This window comes from Polypterus senegalus, chromosome 13, assembly GCF_016835505.1.
Source record: "Polypterus senegalus isolate Bchr_013 chromosome 13, ASM1683550v1, whole genome shotgun sequence".
Taxonomy (NCBI): Eukaryota; Metazoa; Chordata; class Cladistia; order Polypteriformes; family Polypteridae; genus Polypterus; species Polypterus senegalus.
This window is the reverse complement of record NC_053166.1, coordinates 123,121,436-123,145,057: the sequence shown is the minus strand read 5'-3', so window position 1 is coordinate 123,145,057 and position 23,622 is coordinate 123,121,436. Positions and strand designations below refer to the sequence as shown.

General features: G+C 38.6%; 1 protein-coding gene across 2 annotated transcripts in view; it reads left to right on the top strand.

Annotated features, from left to right (window-relative positions):
• prkcba (protein kinase C, beta a) overlaps positions 1 to 23,622 on the top strand; it is a 101,259-nt gene that overhangs the window by 48,482 nt on the left and 29,155 nt on the right. For both annotated transcript variants that reach the window (XM_039775251.1, XM_039775250.1), the window contains exons 3-8: positions 4,619 to 4,701; positions 5,417 to 5,528; positions 5,866 to 5,994; positions 14,660 to 14,816; positions 14,970 to 15,104; positions 15,207 to 15,303. In XM_039775251.1, coding sequence (XP_039631185.1) covers positions 4,619 to 4,701; positions 5,417 to 5,528; positions 5,866 to 5,994; positions 14,660 to 14,816; positions 14,970 to 15,104; positions 15,207 to 15,303 — 713 coding nt within the window. The remainder of the gene's footprint in view (positions 1 to 4,618; positions 4,702 to 5,416; positions 5,529 to 5,865; positions 5,995 to 14,659; positions 14,817 to 14,969; positions 15,105 to 15,206; positions 15,304 to 23,622) is intronic.

The following is a 23,622-nucleotide window of genomic DNA, read 5'->3' as shown; positions in this document are numbered from 1 at the left end:
GTAGTTTTGCTTCCTTGTTATCTGATCTGAACGCTAACTTTACCTCCTGGCGTTGGAGGCTGTAAGAACTCTGCATCCTACAGCTTTGTCCTCTGTGTGTATGAGTACAGTTTTTTGCAGTGTCTTTCATCTTTAGATATCTAGTTTTATTGATGTATACTGTTTCTGTTACAATTATATTGAATAAGAAGATTGTTGTGTCCTCCTCCAGGATAAAAGCTTGCATGTACAGGAAGGAACTTGTGTTAATGTGTGGTGTCTGCTAGGGTCCTACTCTGCAGATGTGACACGCTAAACGTTTGTCTGCATATGTATTGCCTTTTGTTTCTGTATGATTATTTAGAAAATGCATGTTCTCTTCATATAAAGTTAATAAAATACTCAGTGGCTTTGTGGGTTGTGAGTGGTAAATCTGTGTCACTATGTGTACCATTGCAGCTCTCAAGCTTCACTCTGCATTCCTGAAGTAGCAACTTAGAAGCAAACGCCTCTTATCATTATGATGTTTCAGTCTGCATGCTGGCTGAAGAGGATTACTGCCCACAGCTGCCTCTTCAGGCCTCTTCATTCCTGTCCCACGCTTTGCAGTACTTCATTTAGGGGTTCTCCTCAGTACCCTTCAGGCAAGAGGGGCTCTGGTTTTGTGTTATGCATCCACTGCCCAGTATTGGCCACTGTTGCATATACTGAATATTTTATGAGGTCCTTAATGATTTCTACTAACAGCACTGGTCTGCTTTTATTTATTTATATATAGATAGATAGATAGATATAGATAGATATATATAGATATATATATAGATATAGATATATATATATATAATATAGAGTCCTTCCTCAGCATTTCCTGTTTCTTTTGTGCTGTTTCTCAGACCATCCATTTGTTATCTCTCTATGCTAGTTCCTCCACTCGGTTATCTTTCCTCAAAGTTTACACTCATCTGATACTAACTGGTTTCCATTCTCGTTACTATGATCATTCTCTTATTCATCCTCTTCCTCCTCCTCCTCCTAATCTGGTATTTAAACTTTCCAATAATCCATGGTCTAGTGTCTCATGTCCTTCCCCGGGTCAGTTTCCTAACTCTTATCTGGTCCAGTATCCCTTATTTCTTGTGTGTTCTTCCAACTGTTTAGTATCCCATATCTCTTCTATCATTCTGATGGTCAAACATTCCAACTGTGCCACATCCTTCCCCTGGTTCAGTATTTCACATTTATTGTAGCCTGGTATACACCTCTTTGGTTCTGTGCCCCTAGTCTAGTTTCCCATATCATCTTTGTCTTTTTCCTGGTGTGGTAATTTGCCTCTGTTGGGCCTATTGGTTAATCTGGAATTTTACCTTGCTTCAGCCCTTCCTCATGTCCCATTATTGGACCGCTCTGTCTTCATTACCCTTTTCTGCTTGCTTGCATCTCTAGTGCCATTCCAGTTGATTGGTATTCCATCTTTGCTCTGTCAATTATCTGGCCCAGTATCCCTGCTGTTCAAGTGTCCTTTCTTGGCTTCATTGTTAAACCTATCTGCTACCCTTCCACTGTGGCTGTATCCCACTTATTGAGTGTCCATCCTGTAGTCAAGGAGCCATGGTCTAAAATTTCTTCTGTCTTTTAAACCACACACTATCCTTTCTGTGTGTATTCATTCCTCCAGTCCGGGCCACTCTTCTGTTTTGTGTCTCCCTTCTTGAACCCCTTCCTTTTGGAAATACCGCTTAGCTTACCTCTCTTTTTGCTCCTATAGTCTTCCTTGTATATCTTCTTCACCAACAGCAACCCGGGGCTTTTATGCTGTCCTTAAAAGCAGGTTGATTAAGGGTACAGCATTGCCATGCAGCCATGAGGTGGTCTCCCTGACCTTTAGTAGCAACTTCACTGTACAGTATATGTCAGCACATATTTGAACTGTGACTGTTTGCATGTTCTTATAGTTTTTGTGTCATGATTTGCCTCCTCCCAGGGAAATGGCTTTAAACATAAATCTAGCTGTAAGCAGCACTGTGAAGCCGAGAAATGAAAATAAGCCTTGCCCCCAAATAAAGAAGCAGGCTTCACAACCTGCACAGGCCAAAATGGCCTAGACTAAAAAAAATTCTCAACATAAATGAGATGTGAATCATTAAACCTGTGGCCCCAAATAACAAAATAATATTTTTAATATATTTAAAGGGTATAATCAGAAGGGAAAAAGAAAAGTCAAAAAGAACAAAATATGGCAAAAGGGCTCCCTGAAAGGACCAAGCCCAAAGACTGACAAAATCAATTCTGAAATCCAAAAAAGTAGGTTACTACTAGATAAAAAACCCAAAACATACTTACTGTAGAAAACCCCAAACACACACAGATGTTTCACCTTTGACTTAAACTGAATTGAAGACTCATTTAGAAGTATTTCATTGTAGTCTGCCATGTTGTGGAGAACTTGACGTTTTACACGACTGCTGGGATTGGACTGGTGCCAATAGAGGAACAGCATGCTGGATGGGGCAGTTTTACTAAAATCAATGTTTAGCATTATTTAAGACTACAATGTCTGTCTATTTCACCACACAATTCTTTACCTAGCCGAAATCTGGTTGGAGCTCTTAATAGTTCTTGAAGGTTGTATCACTGTGTGGTCAGCCACAGTGTGGACAAATATCCTCTAGTTGTTCCCAAGACGGTTTCTTCCATTTTTGAGAAAACTGGGTATAAGACAGCATAGTCCATCAGTAAGTCATCTTTGGACTAGGAGTGAAGGTGGTCTCCCTTAAGCTAAGTAGTGATGTTTTGGCCTAATACTGACCTGGCTGTGATGACTTGGTCATAGGCTGACAGTAACTGGAGAGGTTGTCTGTATGTTACTGAAGCAGCTGTTTGAGGGTGACAGACAGTTTATTTTTAGACTCACCTTGTAATCCTATCTGTATGATTCATTTACCTGCTTGTTTTGTCCAGCTTGTTTTCCACACCTGTCTGATGTGTTGGTGTGCGCTGTTGTAGTCTCTACAAGACAGTACCAAGGCATTTCATGAGGTCCGGAGCTCTCCAATGTTGAAGAAGAGCTACTCCATAACATAGTTACTCTAATGTTCTTGTACTGCCTTTCAATTTGAGGAAGATCTGTGTCAATAGAAGCTCCCAGCACTGACAAAATAAGGAAAGTGTATCCAAGTAGAGACCCCCAGCAACATGAAGAATGTGTACTCCATTACATCGCTGTAATGTTGCAGGATGAGTCCAGCTGTTTTGGAGCATGTGGCCCAGTAGAGCCAATAGCTGCAGATATGTTTGGGACTGTAACTTTGTATAGCCTCTGTCAGTTCGCCATGGAATTTCCAAAGAGCTCTACTACACAATTACTGGGAACAGTGGGAATTTCCTGTCCACTTCACCAAAGAGGCCATGGAGAAACCCTGTTAGGTCTTCTCACTATCATTGGATATTTACTGTATTTCTGTCATTAATTACAGGTATAGAATCTGAAGCATGTATAAGGCAAGTAATTTGTGCAATTGTGTAATTTGTTGCATAATTAATAAATGTATGAATAAAAATGATTTAGATTTTTTTCATGTGGTTTGAATTCCCTTTTATCCTGAAGTAAGAATTGCATTCATAGGACCTCACCCTACAATGTGCAGAATCTTTAGTGTTAACACAAGACCTAAATGGGTGATGGTGCACACTTTACTTACTGATTCATGATTGATGTAAACTCCTCTAACAAGGTGTGACTGATATCATTTCCAGTGGAGTAGGCCTAGATAAGTGTACTTTTGTGCTCCAAATCTTGCCTTTTTTGGTGTATACTGTGATTGATTGAAGGACTGTAATGACTTCCTAGCAATAATAGGTCCCTTGGTAGCAACTGCTAACTTAAAAAGCTATTCTGTACGTTCTAAGCAACCTGTGGCAATAGGGTTAGTACAACATTAGCCTTGTTTTTATAGAAGAGTTTTTGTCAATATTGGCAGATTTACTGTAGACTTCTGTTTACAATTAAACTTTATTAAATGAGTTAGTTTTCCTCATGCATTCCATAGATTGCCCCTTAGCCTCGATTAATAGTATCACAATGTGTTTCAGCTGCCCAGCAACTCATCCTTCTCCTCCCTCTATAGTAGATTGCACACTTGGAATTTAGTCCTGTCATTCATAGCAAGTTCACACGTGGCACACCACTCTGTATTCACTTTGGCAGCTCCAGACCTAACCACTCACAACTACACTAGTTTCTCTCTGTCCTGCTGCAATTCATGAGACTGTTCTCCCACCACCCACATTTAACCATCAGCTGACCTTGTACATCGCTCTCACCCAATCTCCTTCAGCACTGAGTCAGGAAATCTTGTGTCCTCCTGCACATTAGAACCAATCAGAAGAATCCCCGGCCTGCACTTAACTTCGGCTGCTGCCCCCTGTCTCCACCCCACTTCTCCACAGGTCAAGAGAGTCCAGCATTCTGTTTCCTCAACCTGTCAACAAGGCACCCTGTCATTATGCAGCCTGTTGACCCCCTGGGCTGTACTGTTACACCATTCAGGTGTCTCTCTGCTCATGTGAACCCATCTTCTTTCCCCCTTGCCCACCTAACCAATATGTATGTAACATTTCTTTTCTTCTGTTCTGGTTTCAGTCTGCTGCTTTGTGGTTCACAAACGCTGTCATGAGTTTGTCACATTTTCCTGCCCTGGCGCTGACAAAGGACCAGCCTCTGAAGTGAGTACTCCTCTTTGTTCAACATGCTGTGTGTTCTACTTGTTTGTATTTAGGAAGCCGACAGCCCAACAGGCAGGTAAATTTCAAATACACTGCCATTGCCACACAGTAAATGAAGCACCGATTCATTAGTATATTTTCTTCGGCATGACACTGACACCAGTGCTAGGGCCTAGTGTAGTATAAGCATTGCCAAGTGTGGAGTTTTGGCAGTGCTATAGGGTAGTGCAGTGTGTTCTTGATGTTCTACTCAGGCACAGTGTGGTCATGTCATTCTAATCACAGTGTTAGCATAAAGTACTGGCAACTACTCTGAGCCAGCAGTGTGAGTTATTAATACTAGTGCTACTGAGACATGGCACAGTCGTGCAGTTATTGCAGGCCGCACTGTGTGCAGTTACCATTGCTGTGGAGTACCATTCTATAATATTAACACTACTATGTGGCATAGTGTGGTCAGGGTACTGCTACTGAGATACAGATTTTGATATTTTGAGTGTTAATTAAGTCACAGCGTGCTACTGGCAGTGCTACAGATTGACACACAGTAGTGATGGCGCTGCTACAGAGAAGCACAGTATGCTGTTGGCACTACAACAGGGCAACTCAGTTTGATATTGGCAGTTCTGTCAAATGGCACAGCATGCTTTGGCAGGACAGTGCCAAAGACATTGATCCCAGAACAGAAATGTTTGTTGTCTTTTCTTTGTTTCAGGACCCAAGGAGTAAGCACAAGTTCAAAGTGCACACCTACTCTAGCCCAACCTTCTGTGACCATTGCGGGTCCTTGCTGTATGGACTTCTTCACCAGGGGATGAAATGTGATCGTGAGTATCCAAGTTGTCTACTGCCTTCCATTTCAGGAAACTCCCTGTACTTCATTGTTAACATCTAGTTTATCTCTTAAATGTTCCTTCATACAGGTGTAATGATGGATTCTTACTGTGATAAGACTCTGTGTGTCATTTTGTAAACTCAACATTAAAATCGGCAGTTAGACAAGTGTAATTAAATTATTGCAAAGAACATAATGTGTACTTTCAAGGCTTCTAGTGTTATTAGAAAGCTTAATTCAGACATACTGAACAAGTGTCATTATCTTTCATTGTCTGTGGGATCAGTTTGGAGTCTTTGGTATGACGTTTACTTTTTTTCTCTATTTAGAATGCACAATGAATATTCACAAGCGATGTGTGGCAAATGTCCCTAGTCTATGTGGTACTGACCATACTGAGCGTCGAGGACGAATTTGCATTGATGCTGAAATCAGTAAAGAAGTTCTTACGGTGCATAGTGAGTAACCATTACTTCTGTCATTCAGTTGATATTTATCAAAATTGTTCTAGCTCTATTATAATGCCCATTTGATTACAATAGACCGGTAAGAATGTGCATGTATTTTTTACTCTTTGTACTGATATTTATTGTATTGACCATTCAATACAATGGGTAACAGCATGCTTGCCATAATCTTTGGTATGATCCAATTAAACCTTCTTCTAGCAAGGCACCAGTGTATTTTATTGGCTACATTGTCTATATTGGCTACAGGATAGAGAGTTGCTTCTGCCCTCCGTCCATCTGCTTTGCTTGTTAACCAAGATAACCTATCCTCTGTGCTCATAGTCACTCTTGCTCCTCCATACATAACAGATAGCAAGTAAGCGATGAGCAATGAGAAGGTTGGGTACAGAACTAAGTATTTCTGGGACAATCTGGTCCTTTCTCCAAGATCACAAACCTGACAATTCTTTGTTAAAATACCTGTGTATAACAGTAGACAAAATACATTGACAGAAATCGACACCCATTACGACCAGTTTTACTCAGTGTATATATCTATAGGCTGCTTTGTGTATTTACAAGAGTGTAATTCAACTGACTTTACACAGCAGACATAATACTCCCCCTGTCTGCTTTTTTTCCATTTAAGGTGTAAATTTGTTTCAAACTTTTCATTTGCAAGCACCCATAGTGAGCTTACAAATTTTATTGCTGTGTCTCTAAAGGCTGCTGTTGAGAGGTGTACACTGTGCATCTTTTTCAGCATCTGCTGAAACTCTTACTAGTTGCACTTTGTGGCACTACAAGTGTCCTTTTTGTAAGTTTTTAAAATGGGACTATGGAGGAAATGTAGAACACTTTTGTGTGTGCCAGTTACGAAGTGTAGCTTGCAAATAGCAATAGTCTTAATTCTGATTCTAGCTCCGTATATCAAAATAGAGGCAGTGATGTACTCTGTCCACCAGATGGCCTTGGTTGACTATGAAGAGAAGAAAGCTCCTCTACTTGTATGTTATTTCTTTCTTTTTTTTTTTTTTTGTGGAAACCTTCGAATATATTGAACAGCTACTTTCATGGTGTAATGTACTTGAAATAGAGCTGTAGAAAAGTGTATTGGGGATATATATATATATATATATATATATATATATACTGTATATATATAAAGGCAGCTTTGGGGAGAGTTACAGAGCACATATCTGCTAATGACTGCCATTGATCAGACAGAAAAAGAACAGCCTTGAAGGAATAGAATTAGAAAAGGCAGCCTTGAAGCGATGTTGTATAGTGAGGTGATCTGGAATGCCGTAGTGGATTGACGAGTGACAAGAGATCATTATGAAGAGTGGATTCTGGAAATGATTATAACAGTCTCAAATAAATTACTGTATATGGGTGATTCAGTTAATCTTTTAAGGATCAACTGCTTAGGTTGGCTTTGTACTGGCTCTGTTTACCCACCATCACACACACACCATATTAAAAGCTATTGCAATCAAGATGGGCGAGTTTACAGCTTTCACGAATGCTTAATAAATCAGATCCAATATTACAGTGGTAAGCTATTTAGTCCAAATACATTTCCTTGAATCTTTGGTTTTGTTTGTTATTTTGGACTAAATCTAACATACATGCATAAACACACTTAATATATCATACGAGATAAAATCCCAAGTAAAGTGCCTATGTGTAGTAAAACTGACATAATGTGAAAATCTTTTTAAATAAATGTTTATCAGCACTTGCGTATAATGAGTGCAATTGGTTAAAGCAAAATTCTTATGCTATGAAGTAACTGGTGCCAGTGACCATAAGATATTTTATTTAACTTGTTAGATCAAAATATACAGAGGCTCTGGACATACACAAAAATGTGTCAGTGCTAAATTGTAAGCATCCTTGACTGGAGCCATGAAGCCCAAGAGAACATGAATAATTGATTATCATTACAATACAATGATTTATTTTGAATGCATTATATGGCCATTTAGTAAACACTTTGCCTTAATTGAATGCACAGCCATCTAAATTTAATCTTTGTAATTAACACACAACCTTTTCACATTCTCGTTAATTAAACATTGCGATCTTAAAACTATCTTTGCATTACTAAACCTGTTGTATCTTCAAAATTCTGACTCTAATGCATAATCCAACATTTCAACAATACTGGAGGAAGGGAACAATTAGAAATGTCGCCCTTCCTAGAAAGCATTAACAGGAATTTTGAATTAAGCCAAAGTTTTGTTCAGGTATTACATGAGAGCTTTAAAAGTGCACCTAGTGAAGAGTTTCATTTTAAAAAAGCTCTGAAATTATAATTTAAAAAAATAAAGAGTAAGTAAGTAGGTTTACTAACACTCTGTTGGAAAATATATGTAATGTTTAACTTTCATGACTGCATTTCTTTCCAATTATTTTATATTTCTGTTTAAAGCTGTACTAATACAAATTACTTCTCTTGTAAAACTGAACAAAGAACTTAAAATGTCAGATAATATTAAAAAGACTTAATAAATGTAAAAATTCCAAATAGTATTAAAAATGCACCAGTGCTGCAACAGAGAGTGCATAAGTGGAGAACTTTACAACTTCTTTTCTTGTGAGTTATGCTGCTTCCTTTAACAGTGTCTATGCTAAGTATTGGGAGTTTATTACTATTCCTTTCAAAGGAAATGTGCAAGCTTTTAACTTTTGCATGTACCCGTTTTCTGAAAAAAATCTGGCCTTTGTCATACAGGATGACCCAATGGCATGGACTGTGGCCCTCATATACAGCAGTAGATCTCCTTTGTTCTGAAGGCCATTGTCACGATATGAGATATTAGGCTTACAGCCTTAGTGATTTTGTCAATTAGCAATTCACTGTGTACTGCCAACATTAAAGAATATGCAAAGTATAATTATTAGTGCAAAGTGCTGGGTTCTGCTTGCAGCCACAAATGTATTTTTAAATGTATACAACTCTGTGAATGAACTTTCACCAACGAGTGAAGTAAAAAAGATGAATGACTGGTAAAATCTGTGCACATGTATTACTAATATAGTTTCTAACAGTTCTTTCCATCTCCTTACAAATAGTATCAGAGTTGTTTTACTTTTTCTCTGAACACAATGCATCTCACACACATGGAATGTCATATGCACATTAAAATATAATAACTTTATAAATTACCGTATTTTACATTGGTTTATACCTGAGAAGTCTTTATGGCATGGGAGCTGCTAGTTTACAAGTATTATGTGGAGCTTTCTCCTCATCATCCTCTAGTATTCTTGCCAAGTGCCCTTTTAAAAATTCATGGACCATGCATTTCATCAGTATCATGCATCTCCATGTGCCTAAAATAATCAACAAACATTGATTTTTTTTTTTAAACTATAGGCAAATATTTTTCCTGAACTGTTTCTCTTTTTAATATAACTTATATAACTTTATCATAACACAATGTAGCATAGTAGTTAAGGCTTTAGACTTCAGACCTTGAGATTGTGGGTTCAAATCCTGCTACTAATGTCATTATGTGCCCACAAGCAAGCCACTTGACCTGCCTGGGCTCCAACTGAAAAAGCAAAAGAATGGAACCAATTATATCATAAATGTTATAGGTTGCCTTGGATAAAGGCATCAGCCAAATAAGGAAATGTAATGTAATTTCTTGCCAAATAAATGAACGAGACAATGAAATGCTAATATGCCTCCATTCTTGCATTCAGTGCTATGAGGACACACACCGGCACAAACGCCACAAGTAGTTTTTTTTTTTTATTATTTTTACTAATATGTTCATGTGAAATGCACAGAAAGATGCTCTATAGAGCTTAATATCTACAAAAATAAACATTGAAAAAATATTAAGTCTTCAATGACTACAAAGCGAAAAGATATTGGGCCAAATCAAGATACAAATCAAATAGTGCTGTGAATGTCATTAGATAGAAGGAGGAGGAGGAGGAAGAGGTTGGGAGCATGCAGTGATTACAGTGTGTTTCTGCACCCAGCATACCACGAACCAAATAAAATTTAAACCCAGTGTTCAGAAGGAGAATTAAGTTTGTACATTTTCAATGGGAAATCACACATGTATGTATTATTCTGTGCTGTCTAAGTAGGTACCGAGTAGAATAGCTTAATTAGTTTATAAACTGCTCAAAATAATTAAAGGAACACTTTGAAAACACATCAGATCTCAATGGGAAAAAGAAATCCTCCTGGATATCTATACTGATATAGACTGGGTAATGTGTTAGGAACGAAAGGATGCCACATCGTTTGATGGAAATGAAAATGATCAACCTACAGAGCCCTGAATTCAAAGACGCCCCAAAAATCAGAGTGAAAAAATTATGTGGCAGGCTAGTCCATTTTGCCAAAATTTAATTGCAGCAACTCAAAATTGTACGCAGCACTTTGTATGGCCCCTGTGTTCTTGTATGCATGCCTGACAACATCGGTGCATGCTTCTAATGAGATGACAGATGGTGTTGTGGGGGGATCTCCTCCCAGATCTGGACCAGGGCATCACTGAGCTCCTGGACAGTCTGAGGTGCAACCTGATGGCATTGGATGGACCAAATCATAATGTCCCAGAGGTGTTCTATTGGAGTTAGGTCAGGAAAGTGTGGTGGCCAGTCAATGGAATCAATTCCTTCATCCTCCAGGAACTGCCTGCATACTCTCACCACATGAGGCCAGGAATTGTCGTGCACCAGGAGCCACTGTACCAGCATAGGGTCTGACAATGGGTCCAAGGATTTCATCCTGATACCTAATGGCAGCCAAGGTGCCTTTGTCAAGCCTGTAGCGGTCTGTGTGACCCTCCATGGATATGCCTCCCCAGACAATCATTAACCCACCACCAAACTGCTCATGCTGAATGATGTTACAGGCAGCATAATGTTCTCCATGGCTTCTCCAGACCCTTTCACTTCTGTCACGTGCTCAGGGTGAACCTGCTCTCATCTGTAAAAAGCACAGGGCACCAGTCGTGCATCTGCCAATTCTGGTATTCTATGGCGAAGCTGCATGCTGCTGGGCAGTGAGCTCAGGGCCCATTAGAGGACATGGGGCCCTTGGGTCACCCTCATGAAGTCTTTTTCTGGTTGTTTGGTCAGAGACATTCACACCAGTGGCCTGCTAGAGGTCATTTTGTAGGGCTCTGGCAGTGCTCATCCTGTTCCTCCTTGCCCAAAGGAGCAGATACTGGTCCTGCTGATGGGTTATGGACCTTCTATGGCCCTCTCCAGCTCTCCTAGAGTAACTGCTTGTCTCCTAGAATCTCCTCCATGCCCTTGAGACTGTGCAGGGAGACACAGCAAACCTTCTGGCAATGACACGTATTGATGTGCCATCCTGGAGAAGTTGGACTACCTGTGCAACCTCTGTAGGGTCCAGGTATCGCCTCATGCTACCAGTAGTGACACTGACTGTAGCCAAATGCAAAACTAGTGAAGAAACAGTCAGAAAAGATGAGGAGGGAAAAATGTCAGTGGCGTCCACCTGTTAAACCATTCCTGTTTTGGGGGTCATCTCATTGTTGCCCCTCTAGTGCATCTGTTGTTAATTTCATTAACACCACAGCAGCTGAAACTGATTAACAACCCGCTCTGCTACTTAACTGACCAGATTAATATCCCATAAGTTTCATTGACTTTATGCTATACTCTGATTAAAAAGTGTTCCTTTAATTCTTTTGAGCAGTATAGTATTACTATATTTCATGTCTATAGTCAGTTTAAATTCATGTGATTAGCTTGAATTATATATCTGTAAACCCATAAACTAAGATGGCAAGTAAAATAAGCCGATGATTTAAAAAATAAAAGTTTAGGTTGCAGAACCCCCAATGAACACAAAGATTGATTGACAGTTAGAATTGATGGCATCAGCATATCAGAAATCTGACAGCAAATGCAAGAATCAACTTAAAAACACACTGTATATAGACTCTTGGAAATGTCAGATGTACAGTGCTTTTGGCAAAAGGTGGACTTGCAGGTGTAATTTGCTTCTTTGCATGTGAGGGAGCCTCGCACACAGAGCTAGAAAAAGTGTTCCAGTGAGTCAGAGGTGTGGTGGTAACTGAGCAAGTGTTGATAGTTGTAGAGGAGGTCTTTGGGATCACTAGACTGTCAGCATTGTCAGGTCCTGTGCTATTTTTCAGGTTAACCAATGAAAATAATGATTTTAGGTGGATTATTAATTTACAATTTGTAAATGTATGTGAATGTCTTGTGGATGATTCCAGGATGGACTTTAAATGGGGCAGGTTGAAACACTAATTTGCTGAAGGGAGTCATCTAGAGTAAGAGTGCAGTGATATCCTTTTTTGACAGCTGATGCCAATGTCTGTTACTTCATTAGCAGCGTAGGCCATTAACGAGTACCAATGCAAGTACTCAAAAAGAAAAAAAATGATGCTAGATTTTCAACTGTAGAAATGCAGAAGAAGGAGACAGTAGAAGCATATTTAATAAGGTGCAGTCAATGCAACTTATTTTTTGATCAATTATTAAAGAATTACTGTTATCAAAATTAACAATAAAATATGAGAATATTATAAACATTTAGCTAACACTAGAGACATTCTCTTTACAAATATGTATTGCAACAAAAAACTGTTAATAATTGCAAACTATTGAAATAAATATATACCTGCTGTATGTGTCTAGGCTTTTTAATTGTTAAATATAATACAGCAGTATATTAGCTACGTTGCTATTAGTCTGTTTCATTTCATTTCTCATTTAGAGAGACATTCACACAGCAGACATAATTTGTTTGCATCTCAGGCTTCTTCTACTTAGAGTTACAAAAATGTGTGGCATACATAAAGTACAACTGGCAATAAATCAAAGGTGAAGTAAGCGGAATTTTAGCTGCTCTGGGAGCATTAAGAGATGATGTGCATAACATTTGGCAGTTTTGCTTCTGGTATTTACGTACATTATGAAAGGACATTCCTGACTGATGAAAAGAGTAGTGAACCGGTCCCAAGTGGAACTAAGGAAAACAGTCTATACCAATTTTAATAATAAATGCTTTCTGAATCGAATCGCTTGTAATTTTATCACAGCATGCAGCCAAAACAGATTTGCTAAATATGACCAGGACTGACTTTTTGTGGTGTTTTTTTCAGTTTTGCTTTTTCAGTCTTTTTGGCCCAAGGCCAGTTTATACGTCACACAGAGTTTGGCAGCTCTGCAAGCCCTAATACTTAATTCAGGTGCTGTGTAAAAATCGTAACTTCCACAGTGGGTACTTTTATGTAAATAACTCCCTGAGGGGTAGCCCCCACTGGGACAATCTATAGAGAAGTTTGTTACTTAGAATACCTGGGGGGCAGTATTACTCTGACCTTGCGTTTTATTTCTTTATATAAAATTAAATTCAGCTTCAACAGATGTGACATTTTGTGGTTGTGTTGTATTTGGAGCTATGCGGTGCACACTTAATATTAGTTGGCTTTTTATTTTGATTAAATACATTTGAGCTGATCTGCACTTTCTCGTTTAGTGGATTTATATGCAAATATTCATCAGTGACCTTGATTCTCCAACCAGAAATTCACATGAATACAGTGAGTTGGGGAGGTGGGAACTTGCAAGTGGCAACTCTGAAAATTCCCACAACACATGAGTACAGCAAGTGACATACTTATATGGCTTGCTTTCATTTACACATTATATTTCTTGTGTAAAAAGACTAAATGCACAAAATCATTGCATTATAATTACTGAATTAGTGGGTAGTTTGTGACAACAGGTAATGCATTGATTGTTGTTACTGGAATGTTCACACAAACTGTGAAAATTTTTTGCGTTGTCTCTGCATGAAGTAGGACCGCAGCTTCTTTGGACATCTGAACAAACATAAAACATGTCAGATAAGGGCATCTAAAGGAACATGAAGCTGAGTGAAGAGACTTGAAACTTTCAACTCAACTTTGAATGTTTAAACTGAAAGAAATTCAGGTATATATTCTAAACAGGAATCTGATTTAGACCGCTGTAGAATTAAACTGCTATGCCTGGAATAAACTTGCCAGTGAAAGAAGAATCACAAGTTAATGAAATGAAACTAGTACACAAGCACTGTGTACCTAATAGAGATTGTTTTACATCGCCATTGACTTTGTCACTCCCACTTGTGCACTGCTTATATCTATATAAATAAAACCATAATGTCCCATTTGTCTTTTGAATTTTCAGCTTTGTTTGATGCTGTTTTATCTGCTAACATTATTTCAACACTCAGACTCTATCTTGTTTATTATATAATATGCCACCTCTGCATTAAACATCTCATTACGCCTGACAAACTAATTCACAGGAACGGACAAGTCCAGCCAGCGTTCTTTTTTCGTTTCTTTTTTTATTTCTTTTTTTTTTTTTGTACCTATAATTTTCATTATCATTGATTTTGTGGCAGGTACCTCAAAGTATAGCAACTCGTTGTATTTTTGTCCCAGTCCCTTTTGTAATTTTCTTTTGCTTGAACTTGGGGTTTGGTACTGAGAAAAAAGTTATATCATGGAGTTGACACCAAGTAACATAACTTACAATGTGTTATTGGCCTGGCATGAGTAGTAATATCAGTGCATCCTTAGATTATTGCCATAACTAGTTAGGTGTGAAGTACCATGCTTAGAAAGTTTTTTTTTTTTTGTTTCAGTCAAAGAAGCCAAGAATCTGGTGCCAATGGACCCTAATGGACTATCTGATCCCTATGTTAAACTGAAGCTCATTCCTGACCCCAAAAGTGAAAGCAAACAAAAAACTAAAACCATCAAATGCTCTCTGAACCCAAAATGGAATGAAAGTTTTACCTTGTAAGTAACTCCTATTTATGCTTGTTTTGAGTCAGAGTTAGTTGGACTGGTACAGTAGGCACTTTAGAACGTGCTGTAGTACTGTATATAGTCATGGAGGAAGCCTAATTGGTACTTGGCTGGTTGTTGATTCTCTTGCTCAATTTCCCGCAGCCACCTCAAAGACTCCGACAAAGATCGCAGGCTTTCAGTTGAGATTTGGGACTGGGACCTCACCAGTCGGAATGACTTCATGGGAGCACTGTCTTTCGGAATCTCAGAGCTACAAAAACTAGGTGTCAGTGGCTGGTAAGAAGTTCAAGATTTTTTGACCTTTTAGGAAACTGCTGTAACTGGACTGGCATGCAGTCATACCTTTACTTGGTCAATAACAAGACAATTTAATTGTAGGTTCAAGCTGCTGGGGCAGGAGGAGGGTGAATATTTTAATGTCCCAGTTCCACCTGAAAGTGAAGAAGGCCGAGAAGAGCTCAGGCAGAAATTTGACGTAAGTGTGTGTCTTAATTGATATTGTTTTTATAATGAACCCCTGGTTAAGGGGGGGTATCTTTATGACTGTTTGTGGATAAGGAGTTTTGATTCATGCTGTTTAGCTAAGTCTGGTTTAAGGGAATTCTCTGTCATCTGACACATGTGTCTTATCAAATGTATAATTTTAAGGTCCTCCACTGTAAATGTGGAAGGAAGATGGGTGATTAATATGGAAGGTATGTTATTCTTTTACAACAGAGTCCTCATTTATGTATGTTTATTATCAGAGTGTTAAGCTTTGTGTGTTGCATTAGATCTAGGGAGTGGATTCGTGTGAAATGATGTTAAAGTACAATGGTCTGGCAATCCATTCAGAAGAAGCATATGGTACAACACAATCATATTTTGTAGAGCTGTTCCTGAGTTAAGGGAGCGACTTGAGTAACCTTTGGTGAACAAGGTCATGTTGCACAACTCGTATCCTAATTTAACCCTAGATTAGTGCACTTGAATGGGTGTTGAAAAATGTTCCCTCTACCTTGAGTGTGTTCTGTGCTTTTCAGTGTTAAGTTGGTCTTTTTGTTTATTGTGACTTTACAAAGCTTTCTATGGATTTAGTCAACATGGGATGTATGGATGTCCTCAGTCTATAGTCTCTATGAAATGGCTACACCAATTGCCTCCTCCTAAGCTGCCTCTGTATTGCTGTAACCCATACCAGTGGGGTATGTTAGCTGTACTTTTAATACTGGAGTGGGGTTTTTAAAAAGTTTGTTTTTATTTTTTAGATATTAATTTATTGCAAAATGTCTCCAGTGTTTCCCAACTCTGATCTTTGCAAAAACGTGGCTGTTGAATCCCAATCCTACCAAATACTACACCAAATGATTTTGTGCTTTTATGAAAATTCAGGCTTAATTCAATGTTTTTATGTGTAAAATAATCTGCAAATCCAGGATTTACAGTCATGCATTTTATTTATATTATTTTTATTTATTTTTGAACAATGTTTATTGCTTGCAAAGCTTTAATGGACTAGAATTCCCCAACTGTTAACTCTGCTTCATTTGTCTGGTTTTATAAGACTTCAGTTTTATAGCAAATCTTTTTGTCTCTCTTTGCATTTATTAGTATTTATGCAACAGACATTTTCTGTAGCTTTGTTGATTGTGTTTTACACTCCATTATGTGAAACAAGCTCTAAACATACCATACACTATGTTAAGTCCAAAATCCTTGTTAATGTACTTATGTTTCTTTCTTTCCTTTGTGCCTCGCAGATTTTTTGGGATTGTCATGCTAAGTGCCAGAGAATTCCAAAATCCGAGGCATTAATAAAGCACTGGGTTACATGACCAGATTCTCTCTGTTGAGAAGTGAAATATTCACGGGGCTGTTGATGTTCTTTACATTTTATTTAATTATTTATTTGTTTGCCTCAGTTTCTTGATTAACTAAAAATAGAACATAAAGTTATGTGTTTTGGCACTGAACAAAAACCTTCTCTATTTTGCTTAATCACAAGCTTATCAAAATTGAATAGCAGCAATAATAAAAAGGATAAAAGAAAAGATATAGCATATCAGCACAGGCCAGCTTATGCCACCTACTTCAGTTAATATAATGCCAATGATTATACCCAATATGTAATCAAAACCCTGTTTGGTTTCAATATTTTTACTTTGAAGTAGCATGCTGTACAATTTTGGAAAACAACACTAGCACTTGGTGAGATTGTAGAGTGCAGAGTGCAAGGGGCGCTCCAACTCCCCAAACCTGACACAGACAGATACAGACACAGGGTCTTTCATGTACACACGCTTTTTATTCCTCTCTAGGAGATTCTTTCCTTTGTTCCCCACCTGCACAGCACAATAAACACAGTAATAGAAACAGGAAGCAGCACACCCTTTGTCTTCTCTCTCTTTTTGTCTCTGTGTCTCTCTTTATCTTCCACATCCGCTCCTCCCAGCAAGTGTCACCCTCTCCCTTCCAACTTTGGCTCCTTGAATGAAGTGGTCCCTTTTATGCTTCACCCAGAAACACTCCAGGTGGTCCATCAGCATGATCTGGAAGTACTGTGGTGAGAGCCCAATGTAGTAGAGCTCTGCTGTTCCTGCGACACCCAACATAACCCAACAGAGCTGTGTCAAAATCCAACTCCCATGAAGCCCTCTGGATATCCGAGGTACCGCTGCAAACCTGGGGGGCTGCCATCTAGTGCTATGGGGGAGGTAGTGCCCGGTGAATGTCCTCTCCCGTGGTCCTTCCACTATGGGAACGTCCTGGCCATCCACCACAAGAGTTACATAAATAAGTATTTCATGAAGAGAAACGTCACACAACGTGTGAAAAGAAATAAACGCATTTTTGCGGTTTTCTTTCATTGTTATTCCTTTAATAAACTCTTCACCTTTATACTTCAAAACAGATAACGGGTGACACCATATAATAAAGCAGCTGAATGGGATTGTAACAGAAAAAAATATATAACTTGCTGTCATATGTACAGTGCATCCGGAAAGTATTCACAGCGCATCACTTTTTCCACATTTTGTTATGTTACAGCCTTATTCCAAAATGGATTAAATTCATTTTTTTCCTCAGAATTCTACACACAACACTCCATAATGACAACGTGAAAAAAGTTTATTTGAGGTTTTTGCAAATTTATTAAAAAATATAAAAAACCGAGAAATCACATGTACATAAGTATTCACAGCCTTTGCTCAATACTTTGTCGATGCACTTTTGGCAGCAATTACAGCCTCAAGTCTTTTTGAATATGATGCCACAAGCTTGGCACACCTATCCTTGGCCAGTTTCGCCCATTCCTCTTTACAGCACCTCTCAAGCTCCATCAGGTTGGGTGGGAGGCGTCGGTGCACAGCCATTTTAAGATCTCTCCAGAGATGTTCAATCAGATTCAAGTCTGGGCTCAGGCTGGGCCACTCAAGGACATTCACAGAGTTGTCCTGAAGCCACTCCTTTGATATCTTGACTGTGTGCTTAGGGTCGTTGCCCTGCTGAAAGATGAACCGTTGCCCCAGTCTGAGGTCAAGAGCGCTCTGGAGCAGGTTTTCATCCAGGATGTCTCTGTACATTGTTGCAGTCATCTTTCCCTTTATCGTGACTGGTCTCCCAGTTCCTGCCACTGAAAAACATCACCACAGCATGATGCTGCCACCACCATGCTTCACTGTAGGGATGGTATTGGCCTGATGATGAGCGGTACCTGGTTTCCTCCAAACGTGATGCCTGGCATTCACACCAAAGAGTTCAATCTTTGTCTCATTGGACCAGAGAATTTTGTTTCTCATGGTCTGAGAGCCCTTCAAGTGCCTTTTGGCAAACTCCAGGCGGGCTGCCATGTGCCTTTTACTAAGGAGTGGCTTCCGTCTGGCCACTCTACCATACAGGCCTGATTGGTGGATTGCTGCAGAGATGGTTGTCCTTCTGGAAGGTCCTCCTCTCTCCACAGACGACCTCTGGAGCTCTGACAGAGTGACCATCGTGTTCTTGGTCACCTTCCTGACTAAGGCCCTTCTCCCTCGATCGCTCAGTTTAGATGGCCGGCCAGCTCTAGGAAGAGTCCTGGTGGTTTCAAACGTCTTCCATTTACGGATGATGGAGGCCACTGTGCTCATTGGGACCTTCAAAGCAGCAGAAATGTTTCTGTAGCCTTCCCCAGATTTGTCTCGGAGGTCTACAGACAATTCCTTTGACTTCATGCTTGGTTTGTGCTCTGACATGAACTGTCAACTGTGGGACCTTCTATAGACAGGTGTGTGCCTTTCCAAATCATGTCCAGTCAAATGAATTTACCACAGGTGGACTCCAATTAAGCTGCAGAAACATCTCAAGGATGATCAGGGGAAACAGGATGCACCTGAGCTCAATTTTGAGCTTCATGGCAAAGGCTGTAAATACTTATGTACATGTGCTTTCTCAATTTTTTTATTTTTAATAAATTTGCAAAAACATCAAGTAAACATTTTTCACGTGGTCATTATGGGGTGTTGTGTGTAAAATTCTGAGGAAGAAATGAATTTAGTCCATTTTGGAATAAGGCTGTAACATAACAAAGTGTGGAAAAAGTGATACGCTGTGAATACTTTGCGGATGCACTGTATATATTTAAGTTATACACTTAAGTCAGAATTGTTTTTTTGTAGGCAGAGGTTCTGGCACGTGTACACATGTGCATTTTGTGCTGTGATTTTTTGGGTAAGGGAGACAAGTTTTGAGAAAGGCAATAATACTCCTGTAGATCATGTTGCAAGAATAGTGGTTAACATGTGCAAGTGTGGTTTGACATACATGAGACAATATTGACCCCACAAACCTCTGATCCATATTGTAAAATTAATTCAACTTCGACTGGGAAAAGTGTCATTTTTGCCAAGTGTGTGTAGTTTTACGTTAGAATATGTTAATGAGAGAGACAACATGCCTGGCTAGTGTTTGCAGGATTTTCTCTGGGTAATCTGAATTTCTCCCACTAAAGATGTACAGGTTGGTTTGGCCATTGACTGTAAATGTGCCTGGTCTGTATGAATATGAGTGTTTTATTCAAATAACTGTTTTCCTGCCCATGGTTTATTTACAGCCCTGTATAGAATTCTAGAAAAATAAGCCCCAGCTAACTGGAATGCGTTGGTTGAGAAAATTAATATATGAAATAATATACAAATGATAAGCATGTTACCTGGATTCAAACAAATGTAATCTCAATATCCATATCCTTGAAGCCAGAATACTGAGATAAGGTAATGTGCTTCGGTAAAACAAACATTGGAGCACAAAAGAATGGAAAAAAACAAGTTACCCCATACAACTCTGTCTGTAAAATAATATCACTTGAAATAACTGGCAAAAGGAACACGGTGAATTGAAAACACAGTGCTCCGCTCCAAGTTCTCAAATTTTCTTAGTCATAGTTGTTTCTGTTAGCAAAAGAGAAGATGCAATGTGCTGTTCTTGAATCTGCCAAAGATATTAAAGCAAAACCTTGAAATACAGTATCTTTATAGTGCAAGTGTGCTCCAAATTATTATAATAAACACTTTGATAGTCCCTGTGCTGATTTGTCACAAAGTTTTCTTAGTTTCTTATAAAAGATGCATGGATCTACTGTTTTTTATTATTATTCCCTCAGTCTTGTTTGGTTTAAAGCACCTGCAATTACACTCCAGTTCTAAGTTTATATATCCAGTCATTGTGCCACAGTATGTGGAAGACTTGTATATTACAATTTTTGGATAAGGTAAAATACTAGTAAGCTCTTCAATGTGTATTAGAAGGCATGCCAAATAGAGAGTAAAATAATTTATTTGGGTTTATCAATTTTAAGACCAAAAAAATTCAACATTTTAAATATATTTTAGTCTATGCATTAATTTTACAAAGACGCTTCCTCTACAGGATTATGAGATGCCAGAGCCTATCCCAGCAGCATTGTTTTTATAAAAGAAGAAGCAAAGATGGACAGGATGCCAAGCAAAACTCAATGTAAAAAAGACATGCCAACTAGAGATTGAACTGGAGTCTGAACAAATAAAATAACTGAGGGCAAAAATAAAAATCTTGCCACTTTAAATGCAAGAGCAGTGGCACGAATTTCCCTCATAATTAAACACAATATTGTCATTTATTTAATAAATGACAGTCTTACTCATACTAAATTCTTTATAAATATATTGAATTAAAAAGCTTCTCAATGTATACCCATTTTATACCTTTGTGTGCTGACATCTTAATTGCTCTCATTCGCTGTAGCCATTGTATGACAATCCTACTACAAACACAAAGCAGAATAACCACCACCACCACCGAAACAACAGCCCACCACCATGAAATCGCTCAAAAACACAAGTTCAGATGACTTAAGTAGAAATGCATGCTTATAAATGACCTCCGATGTATTGCAAGGCTTTCAGACTTTTCCCTCACAGAAGTTCAAGTGCTGCTGGTGATGTTGTGAAGTTGGAAAGAGGGGAAGCAAAAATTTAAAATAAGTGCCTTTAATAAATAAATAAACAGATAGGTACATTGCTGTCAGGTGTGGCACCAATCAGCCAAGCATTACATGTACACACATTGTGAGAGACGGTTAATCTCTCTAGTGGTTGTTTATGTATTGTTTATGGGTTAATTTAGGTAGCTGACAAGCTGGCTAATGCTAGCAAAAACACCGTTAGCAAATCAGATTGTAAACTGTTGTCAGTGATGGTCCACAAGATGTAGTAAAGTGGTGGTGGCATGGTGACAATGACTGCATTGGGGGAATGTGTGTTTCAGATCTTTTTGCCATGATAACAACTGACTGCTGGCTATTCTGTGTTATGTTGTTTGAGATGTTTTGGCATTCAGAGTTTAAAATCTTTCAGAGAAGTTTCTTATTAGAGCTAACTCTTGCTGATAGTGAAATGCTTTATTTAATTCTGTAACTTGTTAGTGCGTTTTTTCTTCCACATTAGACATTTCCAAACATGTTGATTTTCTTTTTTCTGAGAGCCACATCAAATATTTTGTGGACAGACTAGATGAATATCTCTCAGGCCTTCACTTTGGGTGCGGCGCAGTAGTAGCGCTGCTGCCTCACACTATGGAGACCTGGGTTCATGTCCGGGGTCCTCCCTGTGTGGAGTTTGCATGTTTTCCTTGTGACTGCGTGGGTTTCTTCCCACAGTCCAAAGACATGTGGGTTTGGTGGATTGGTGTTACTAAATTGGCCCTAGTGTGAGGTTGGGTTTGTGTGTTCGCCTTGCGATGGACTGGCACCATATCCATGGTTTGTTCCTACCTTGCGCCCTGTGCTAGCTGGGATAGGCTCCAGCACTCCCCGTGATCCTATTCAAGACAAAGCAGTTTAGAAAACAACTGACTGAGCTGCAGTTTTGTTTCTTTCAAGTATTTCATTGAAACAGATATTGTTTGATGAATGCAGAGATGCAAAAGGAATCAAGTCATTGGTTGTCTGTTGGCAGGGTTGCATCTTATATTGTCTGATTGACGGTTAAGGAAAAAGAAACCACTTAGGATTCTGACTTTTAAAAAGCAAACAAGTAAAGCTAAGGTAAAGTGTAAAGTTTGCAAGAACATGGCTGGAACTGAAACCTTCAGCCACTGGAGCTCTCCAAGATCTTAGTTAGTGGCTTTAGTCCTGTCTGCTTGTTATAATTGCTGCCTGGTTTTCTACTATCTTCATGACCTAGGGATTGTTATGGCTGATTGGTCAAAATCTGCAGCTTTAAAATGAAAAGCCAGCAACATTGGATTTATTTTTCAGATTATACTTTCAGTAAAATGAATGTGATAACTATAAAAAAGCAGAAATAAACTTACAAGTCACTAATGGCCATGGATGGTCTGATGTATGGTATTATCAACTTTAGTAAATTCATCTTTAATCTGAAACACTAAGCACCACTGACTTGCTGTATATGAAACTTGTTTACTTTTGCTTGAAACAATATACTCCTTATGTTTTAACATTTTTTGAAGATATGCACAGCTTAATTTTTACCTTGTTTGCTGTTGATAAGTAATTAAGTAATTTTCATTATACAAATAAGATGAAATGTTATTTTGTATATTTTGCAAGGTGCCCCTGGATTTCAGTCAGTGCTGGCATAAAAAAAATGCAGTAATGCTATGTGAAGTAGGAACTTACGATCTTTATTTCTGAAATTATTGATTTTTCAATCAGATCTCAGATTCAGACACTGGTGCCAGCAGAACATAGCAGTTTTTCTTAAACTTGCACTTGAGCATCCCTGGATGTGCTACTGTACACTGTCTAAAACCACACGCGTAACTAAACACACATTGTCCTCTGCACTCATTAGACGCTGTAATGGTACACAAGTACAGATCCATTACAACATGTGCTTTCTAATTCCAGCTATGCCAGTGTTTTGTTAACCTGTTTACCTGTAAGACATCTTGAGGATATACATTGTTAAATAATGCTCAAGCAGGGAAATATTGCAATACTATATGCAGCATTCTACATGTGATGTTTAAATTTGCACATATACTTCTGCCACTGCCTCTATTTATTCCTAGGATTCTGGTTTTATTTATTTACATATTTATATTCATTTATTTATTGTGTTTTTTTTTGTCTATGTTCACTGTCTGCAGGGGCACATGCAAGCAAGCATTTCATTGTACATGGTACTTGTACTTGTACACATGACAGTAAATAATTGAAATTGAAATTACATTATAAGTTCTTGGAAGCATGTTTAAAAGATAACCAGAATGAAAGCAGATTCCTTTAATCCTTTGATATTTTAGTTAACAAAATTTATTGGACATTTTGTTGTAG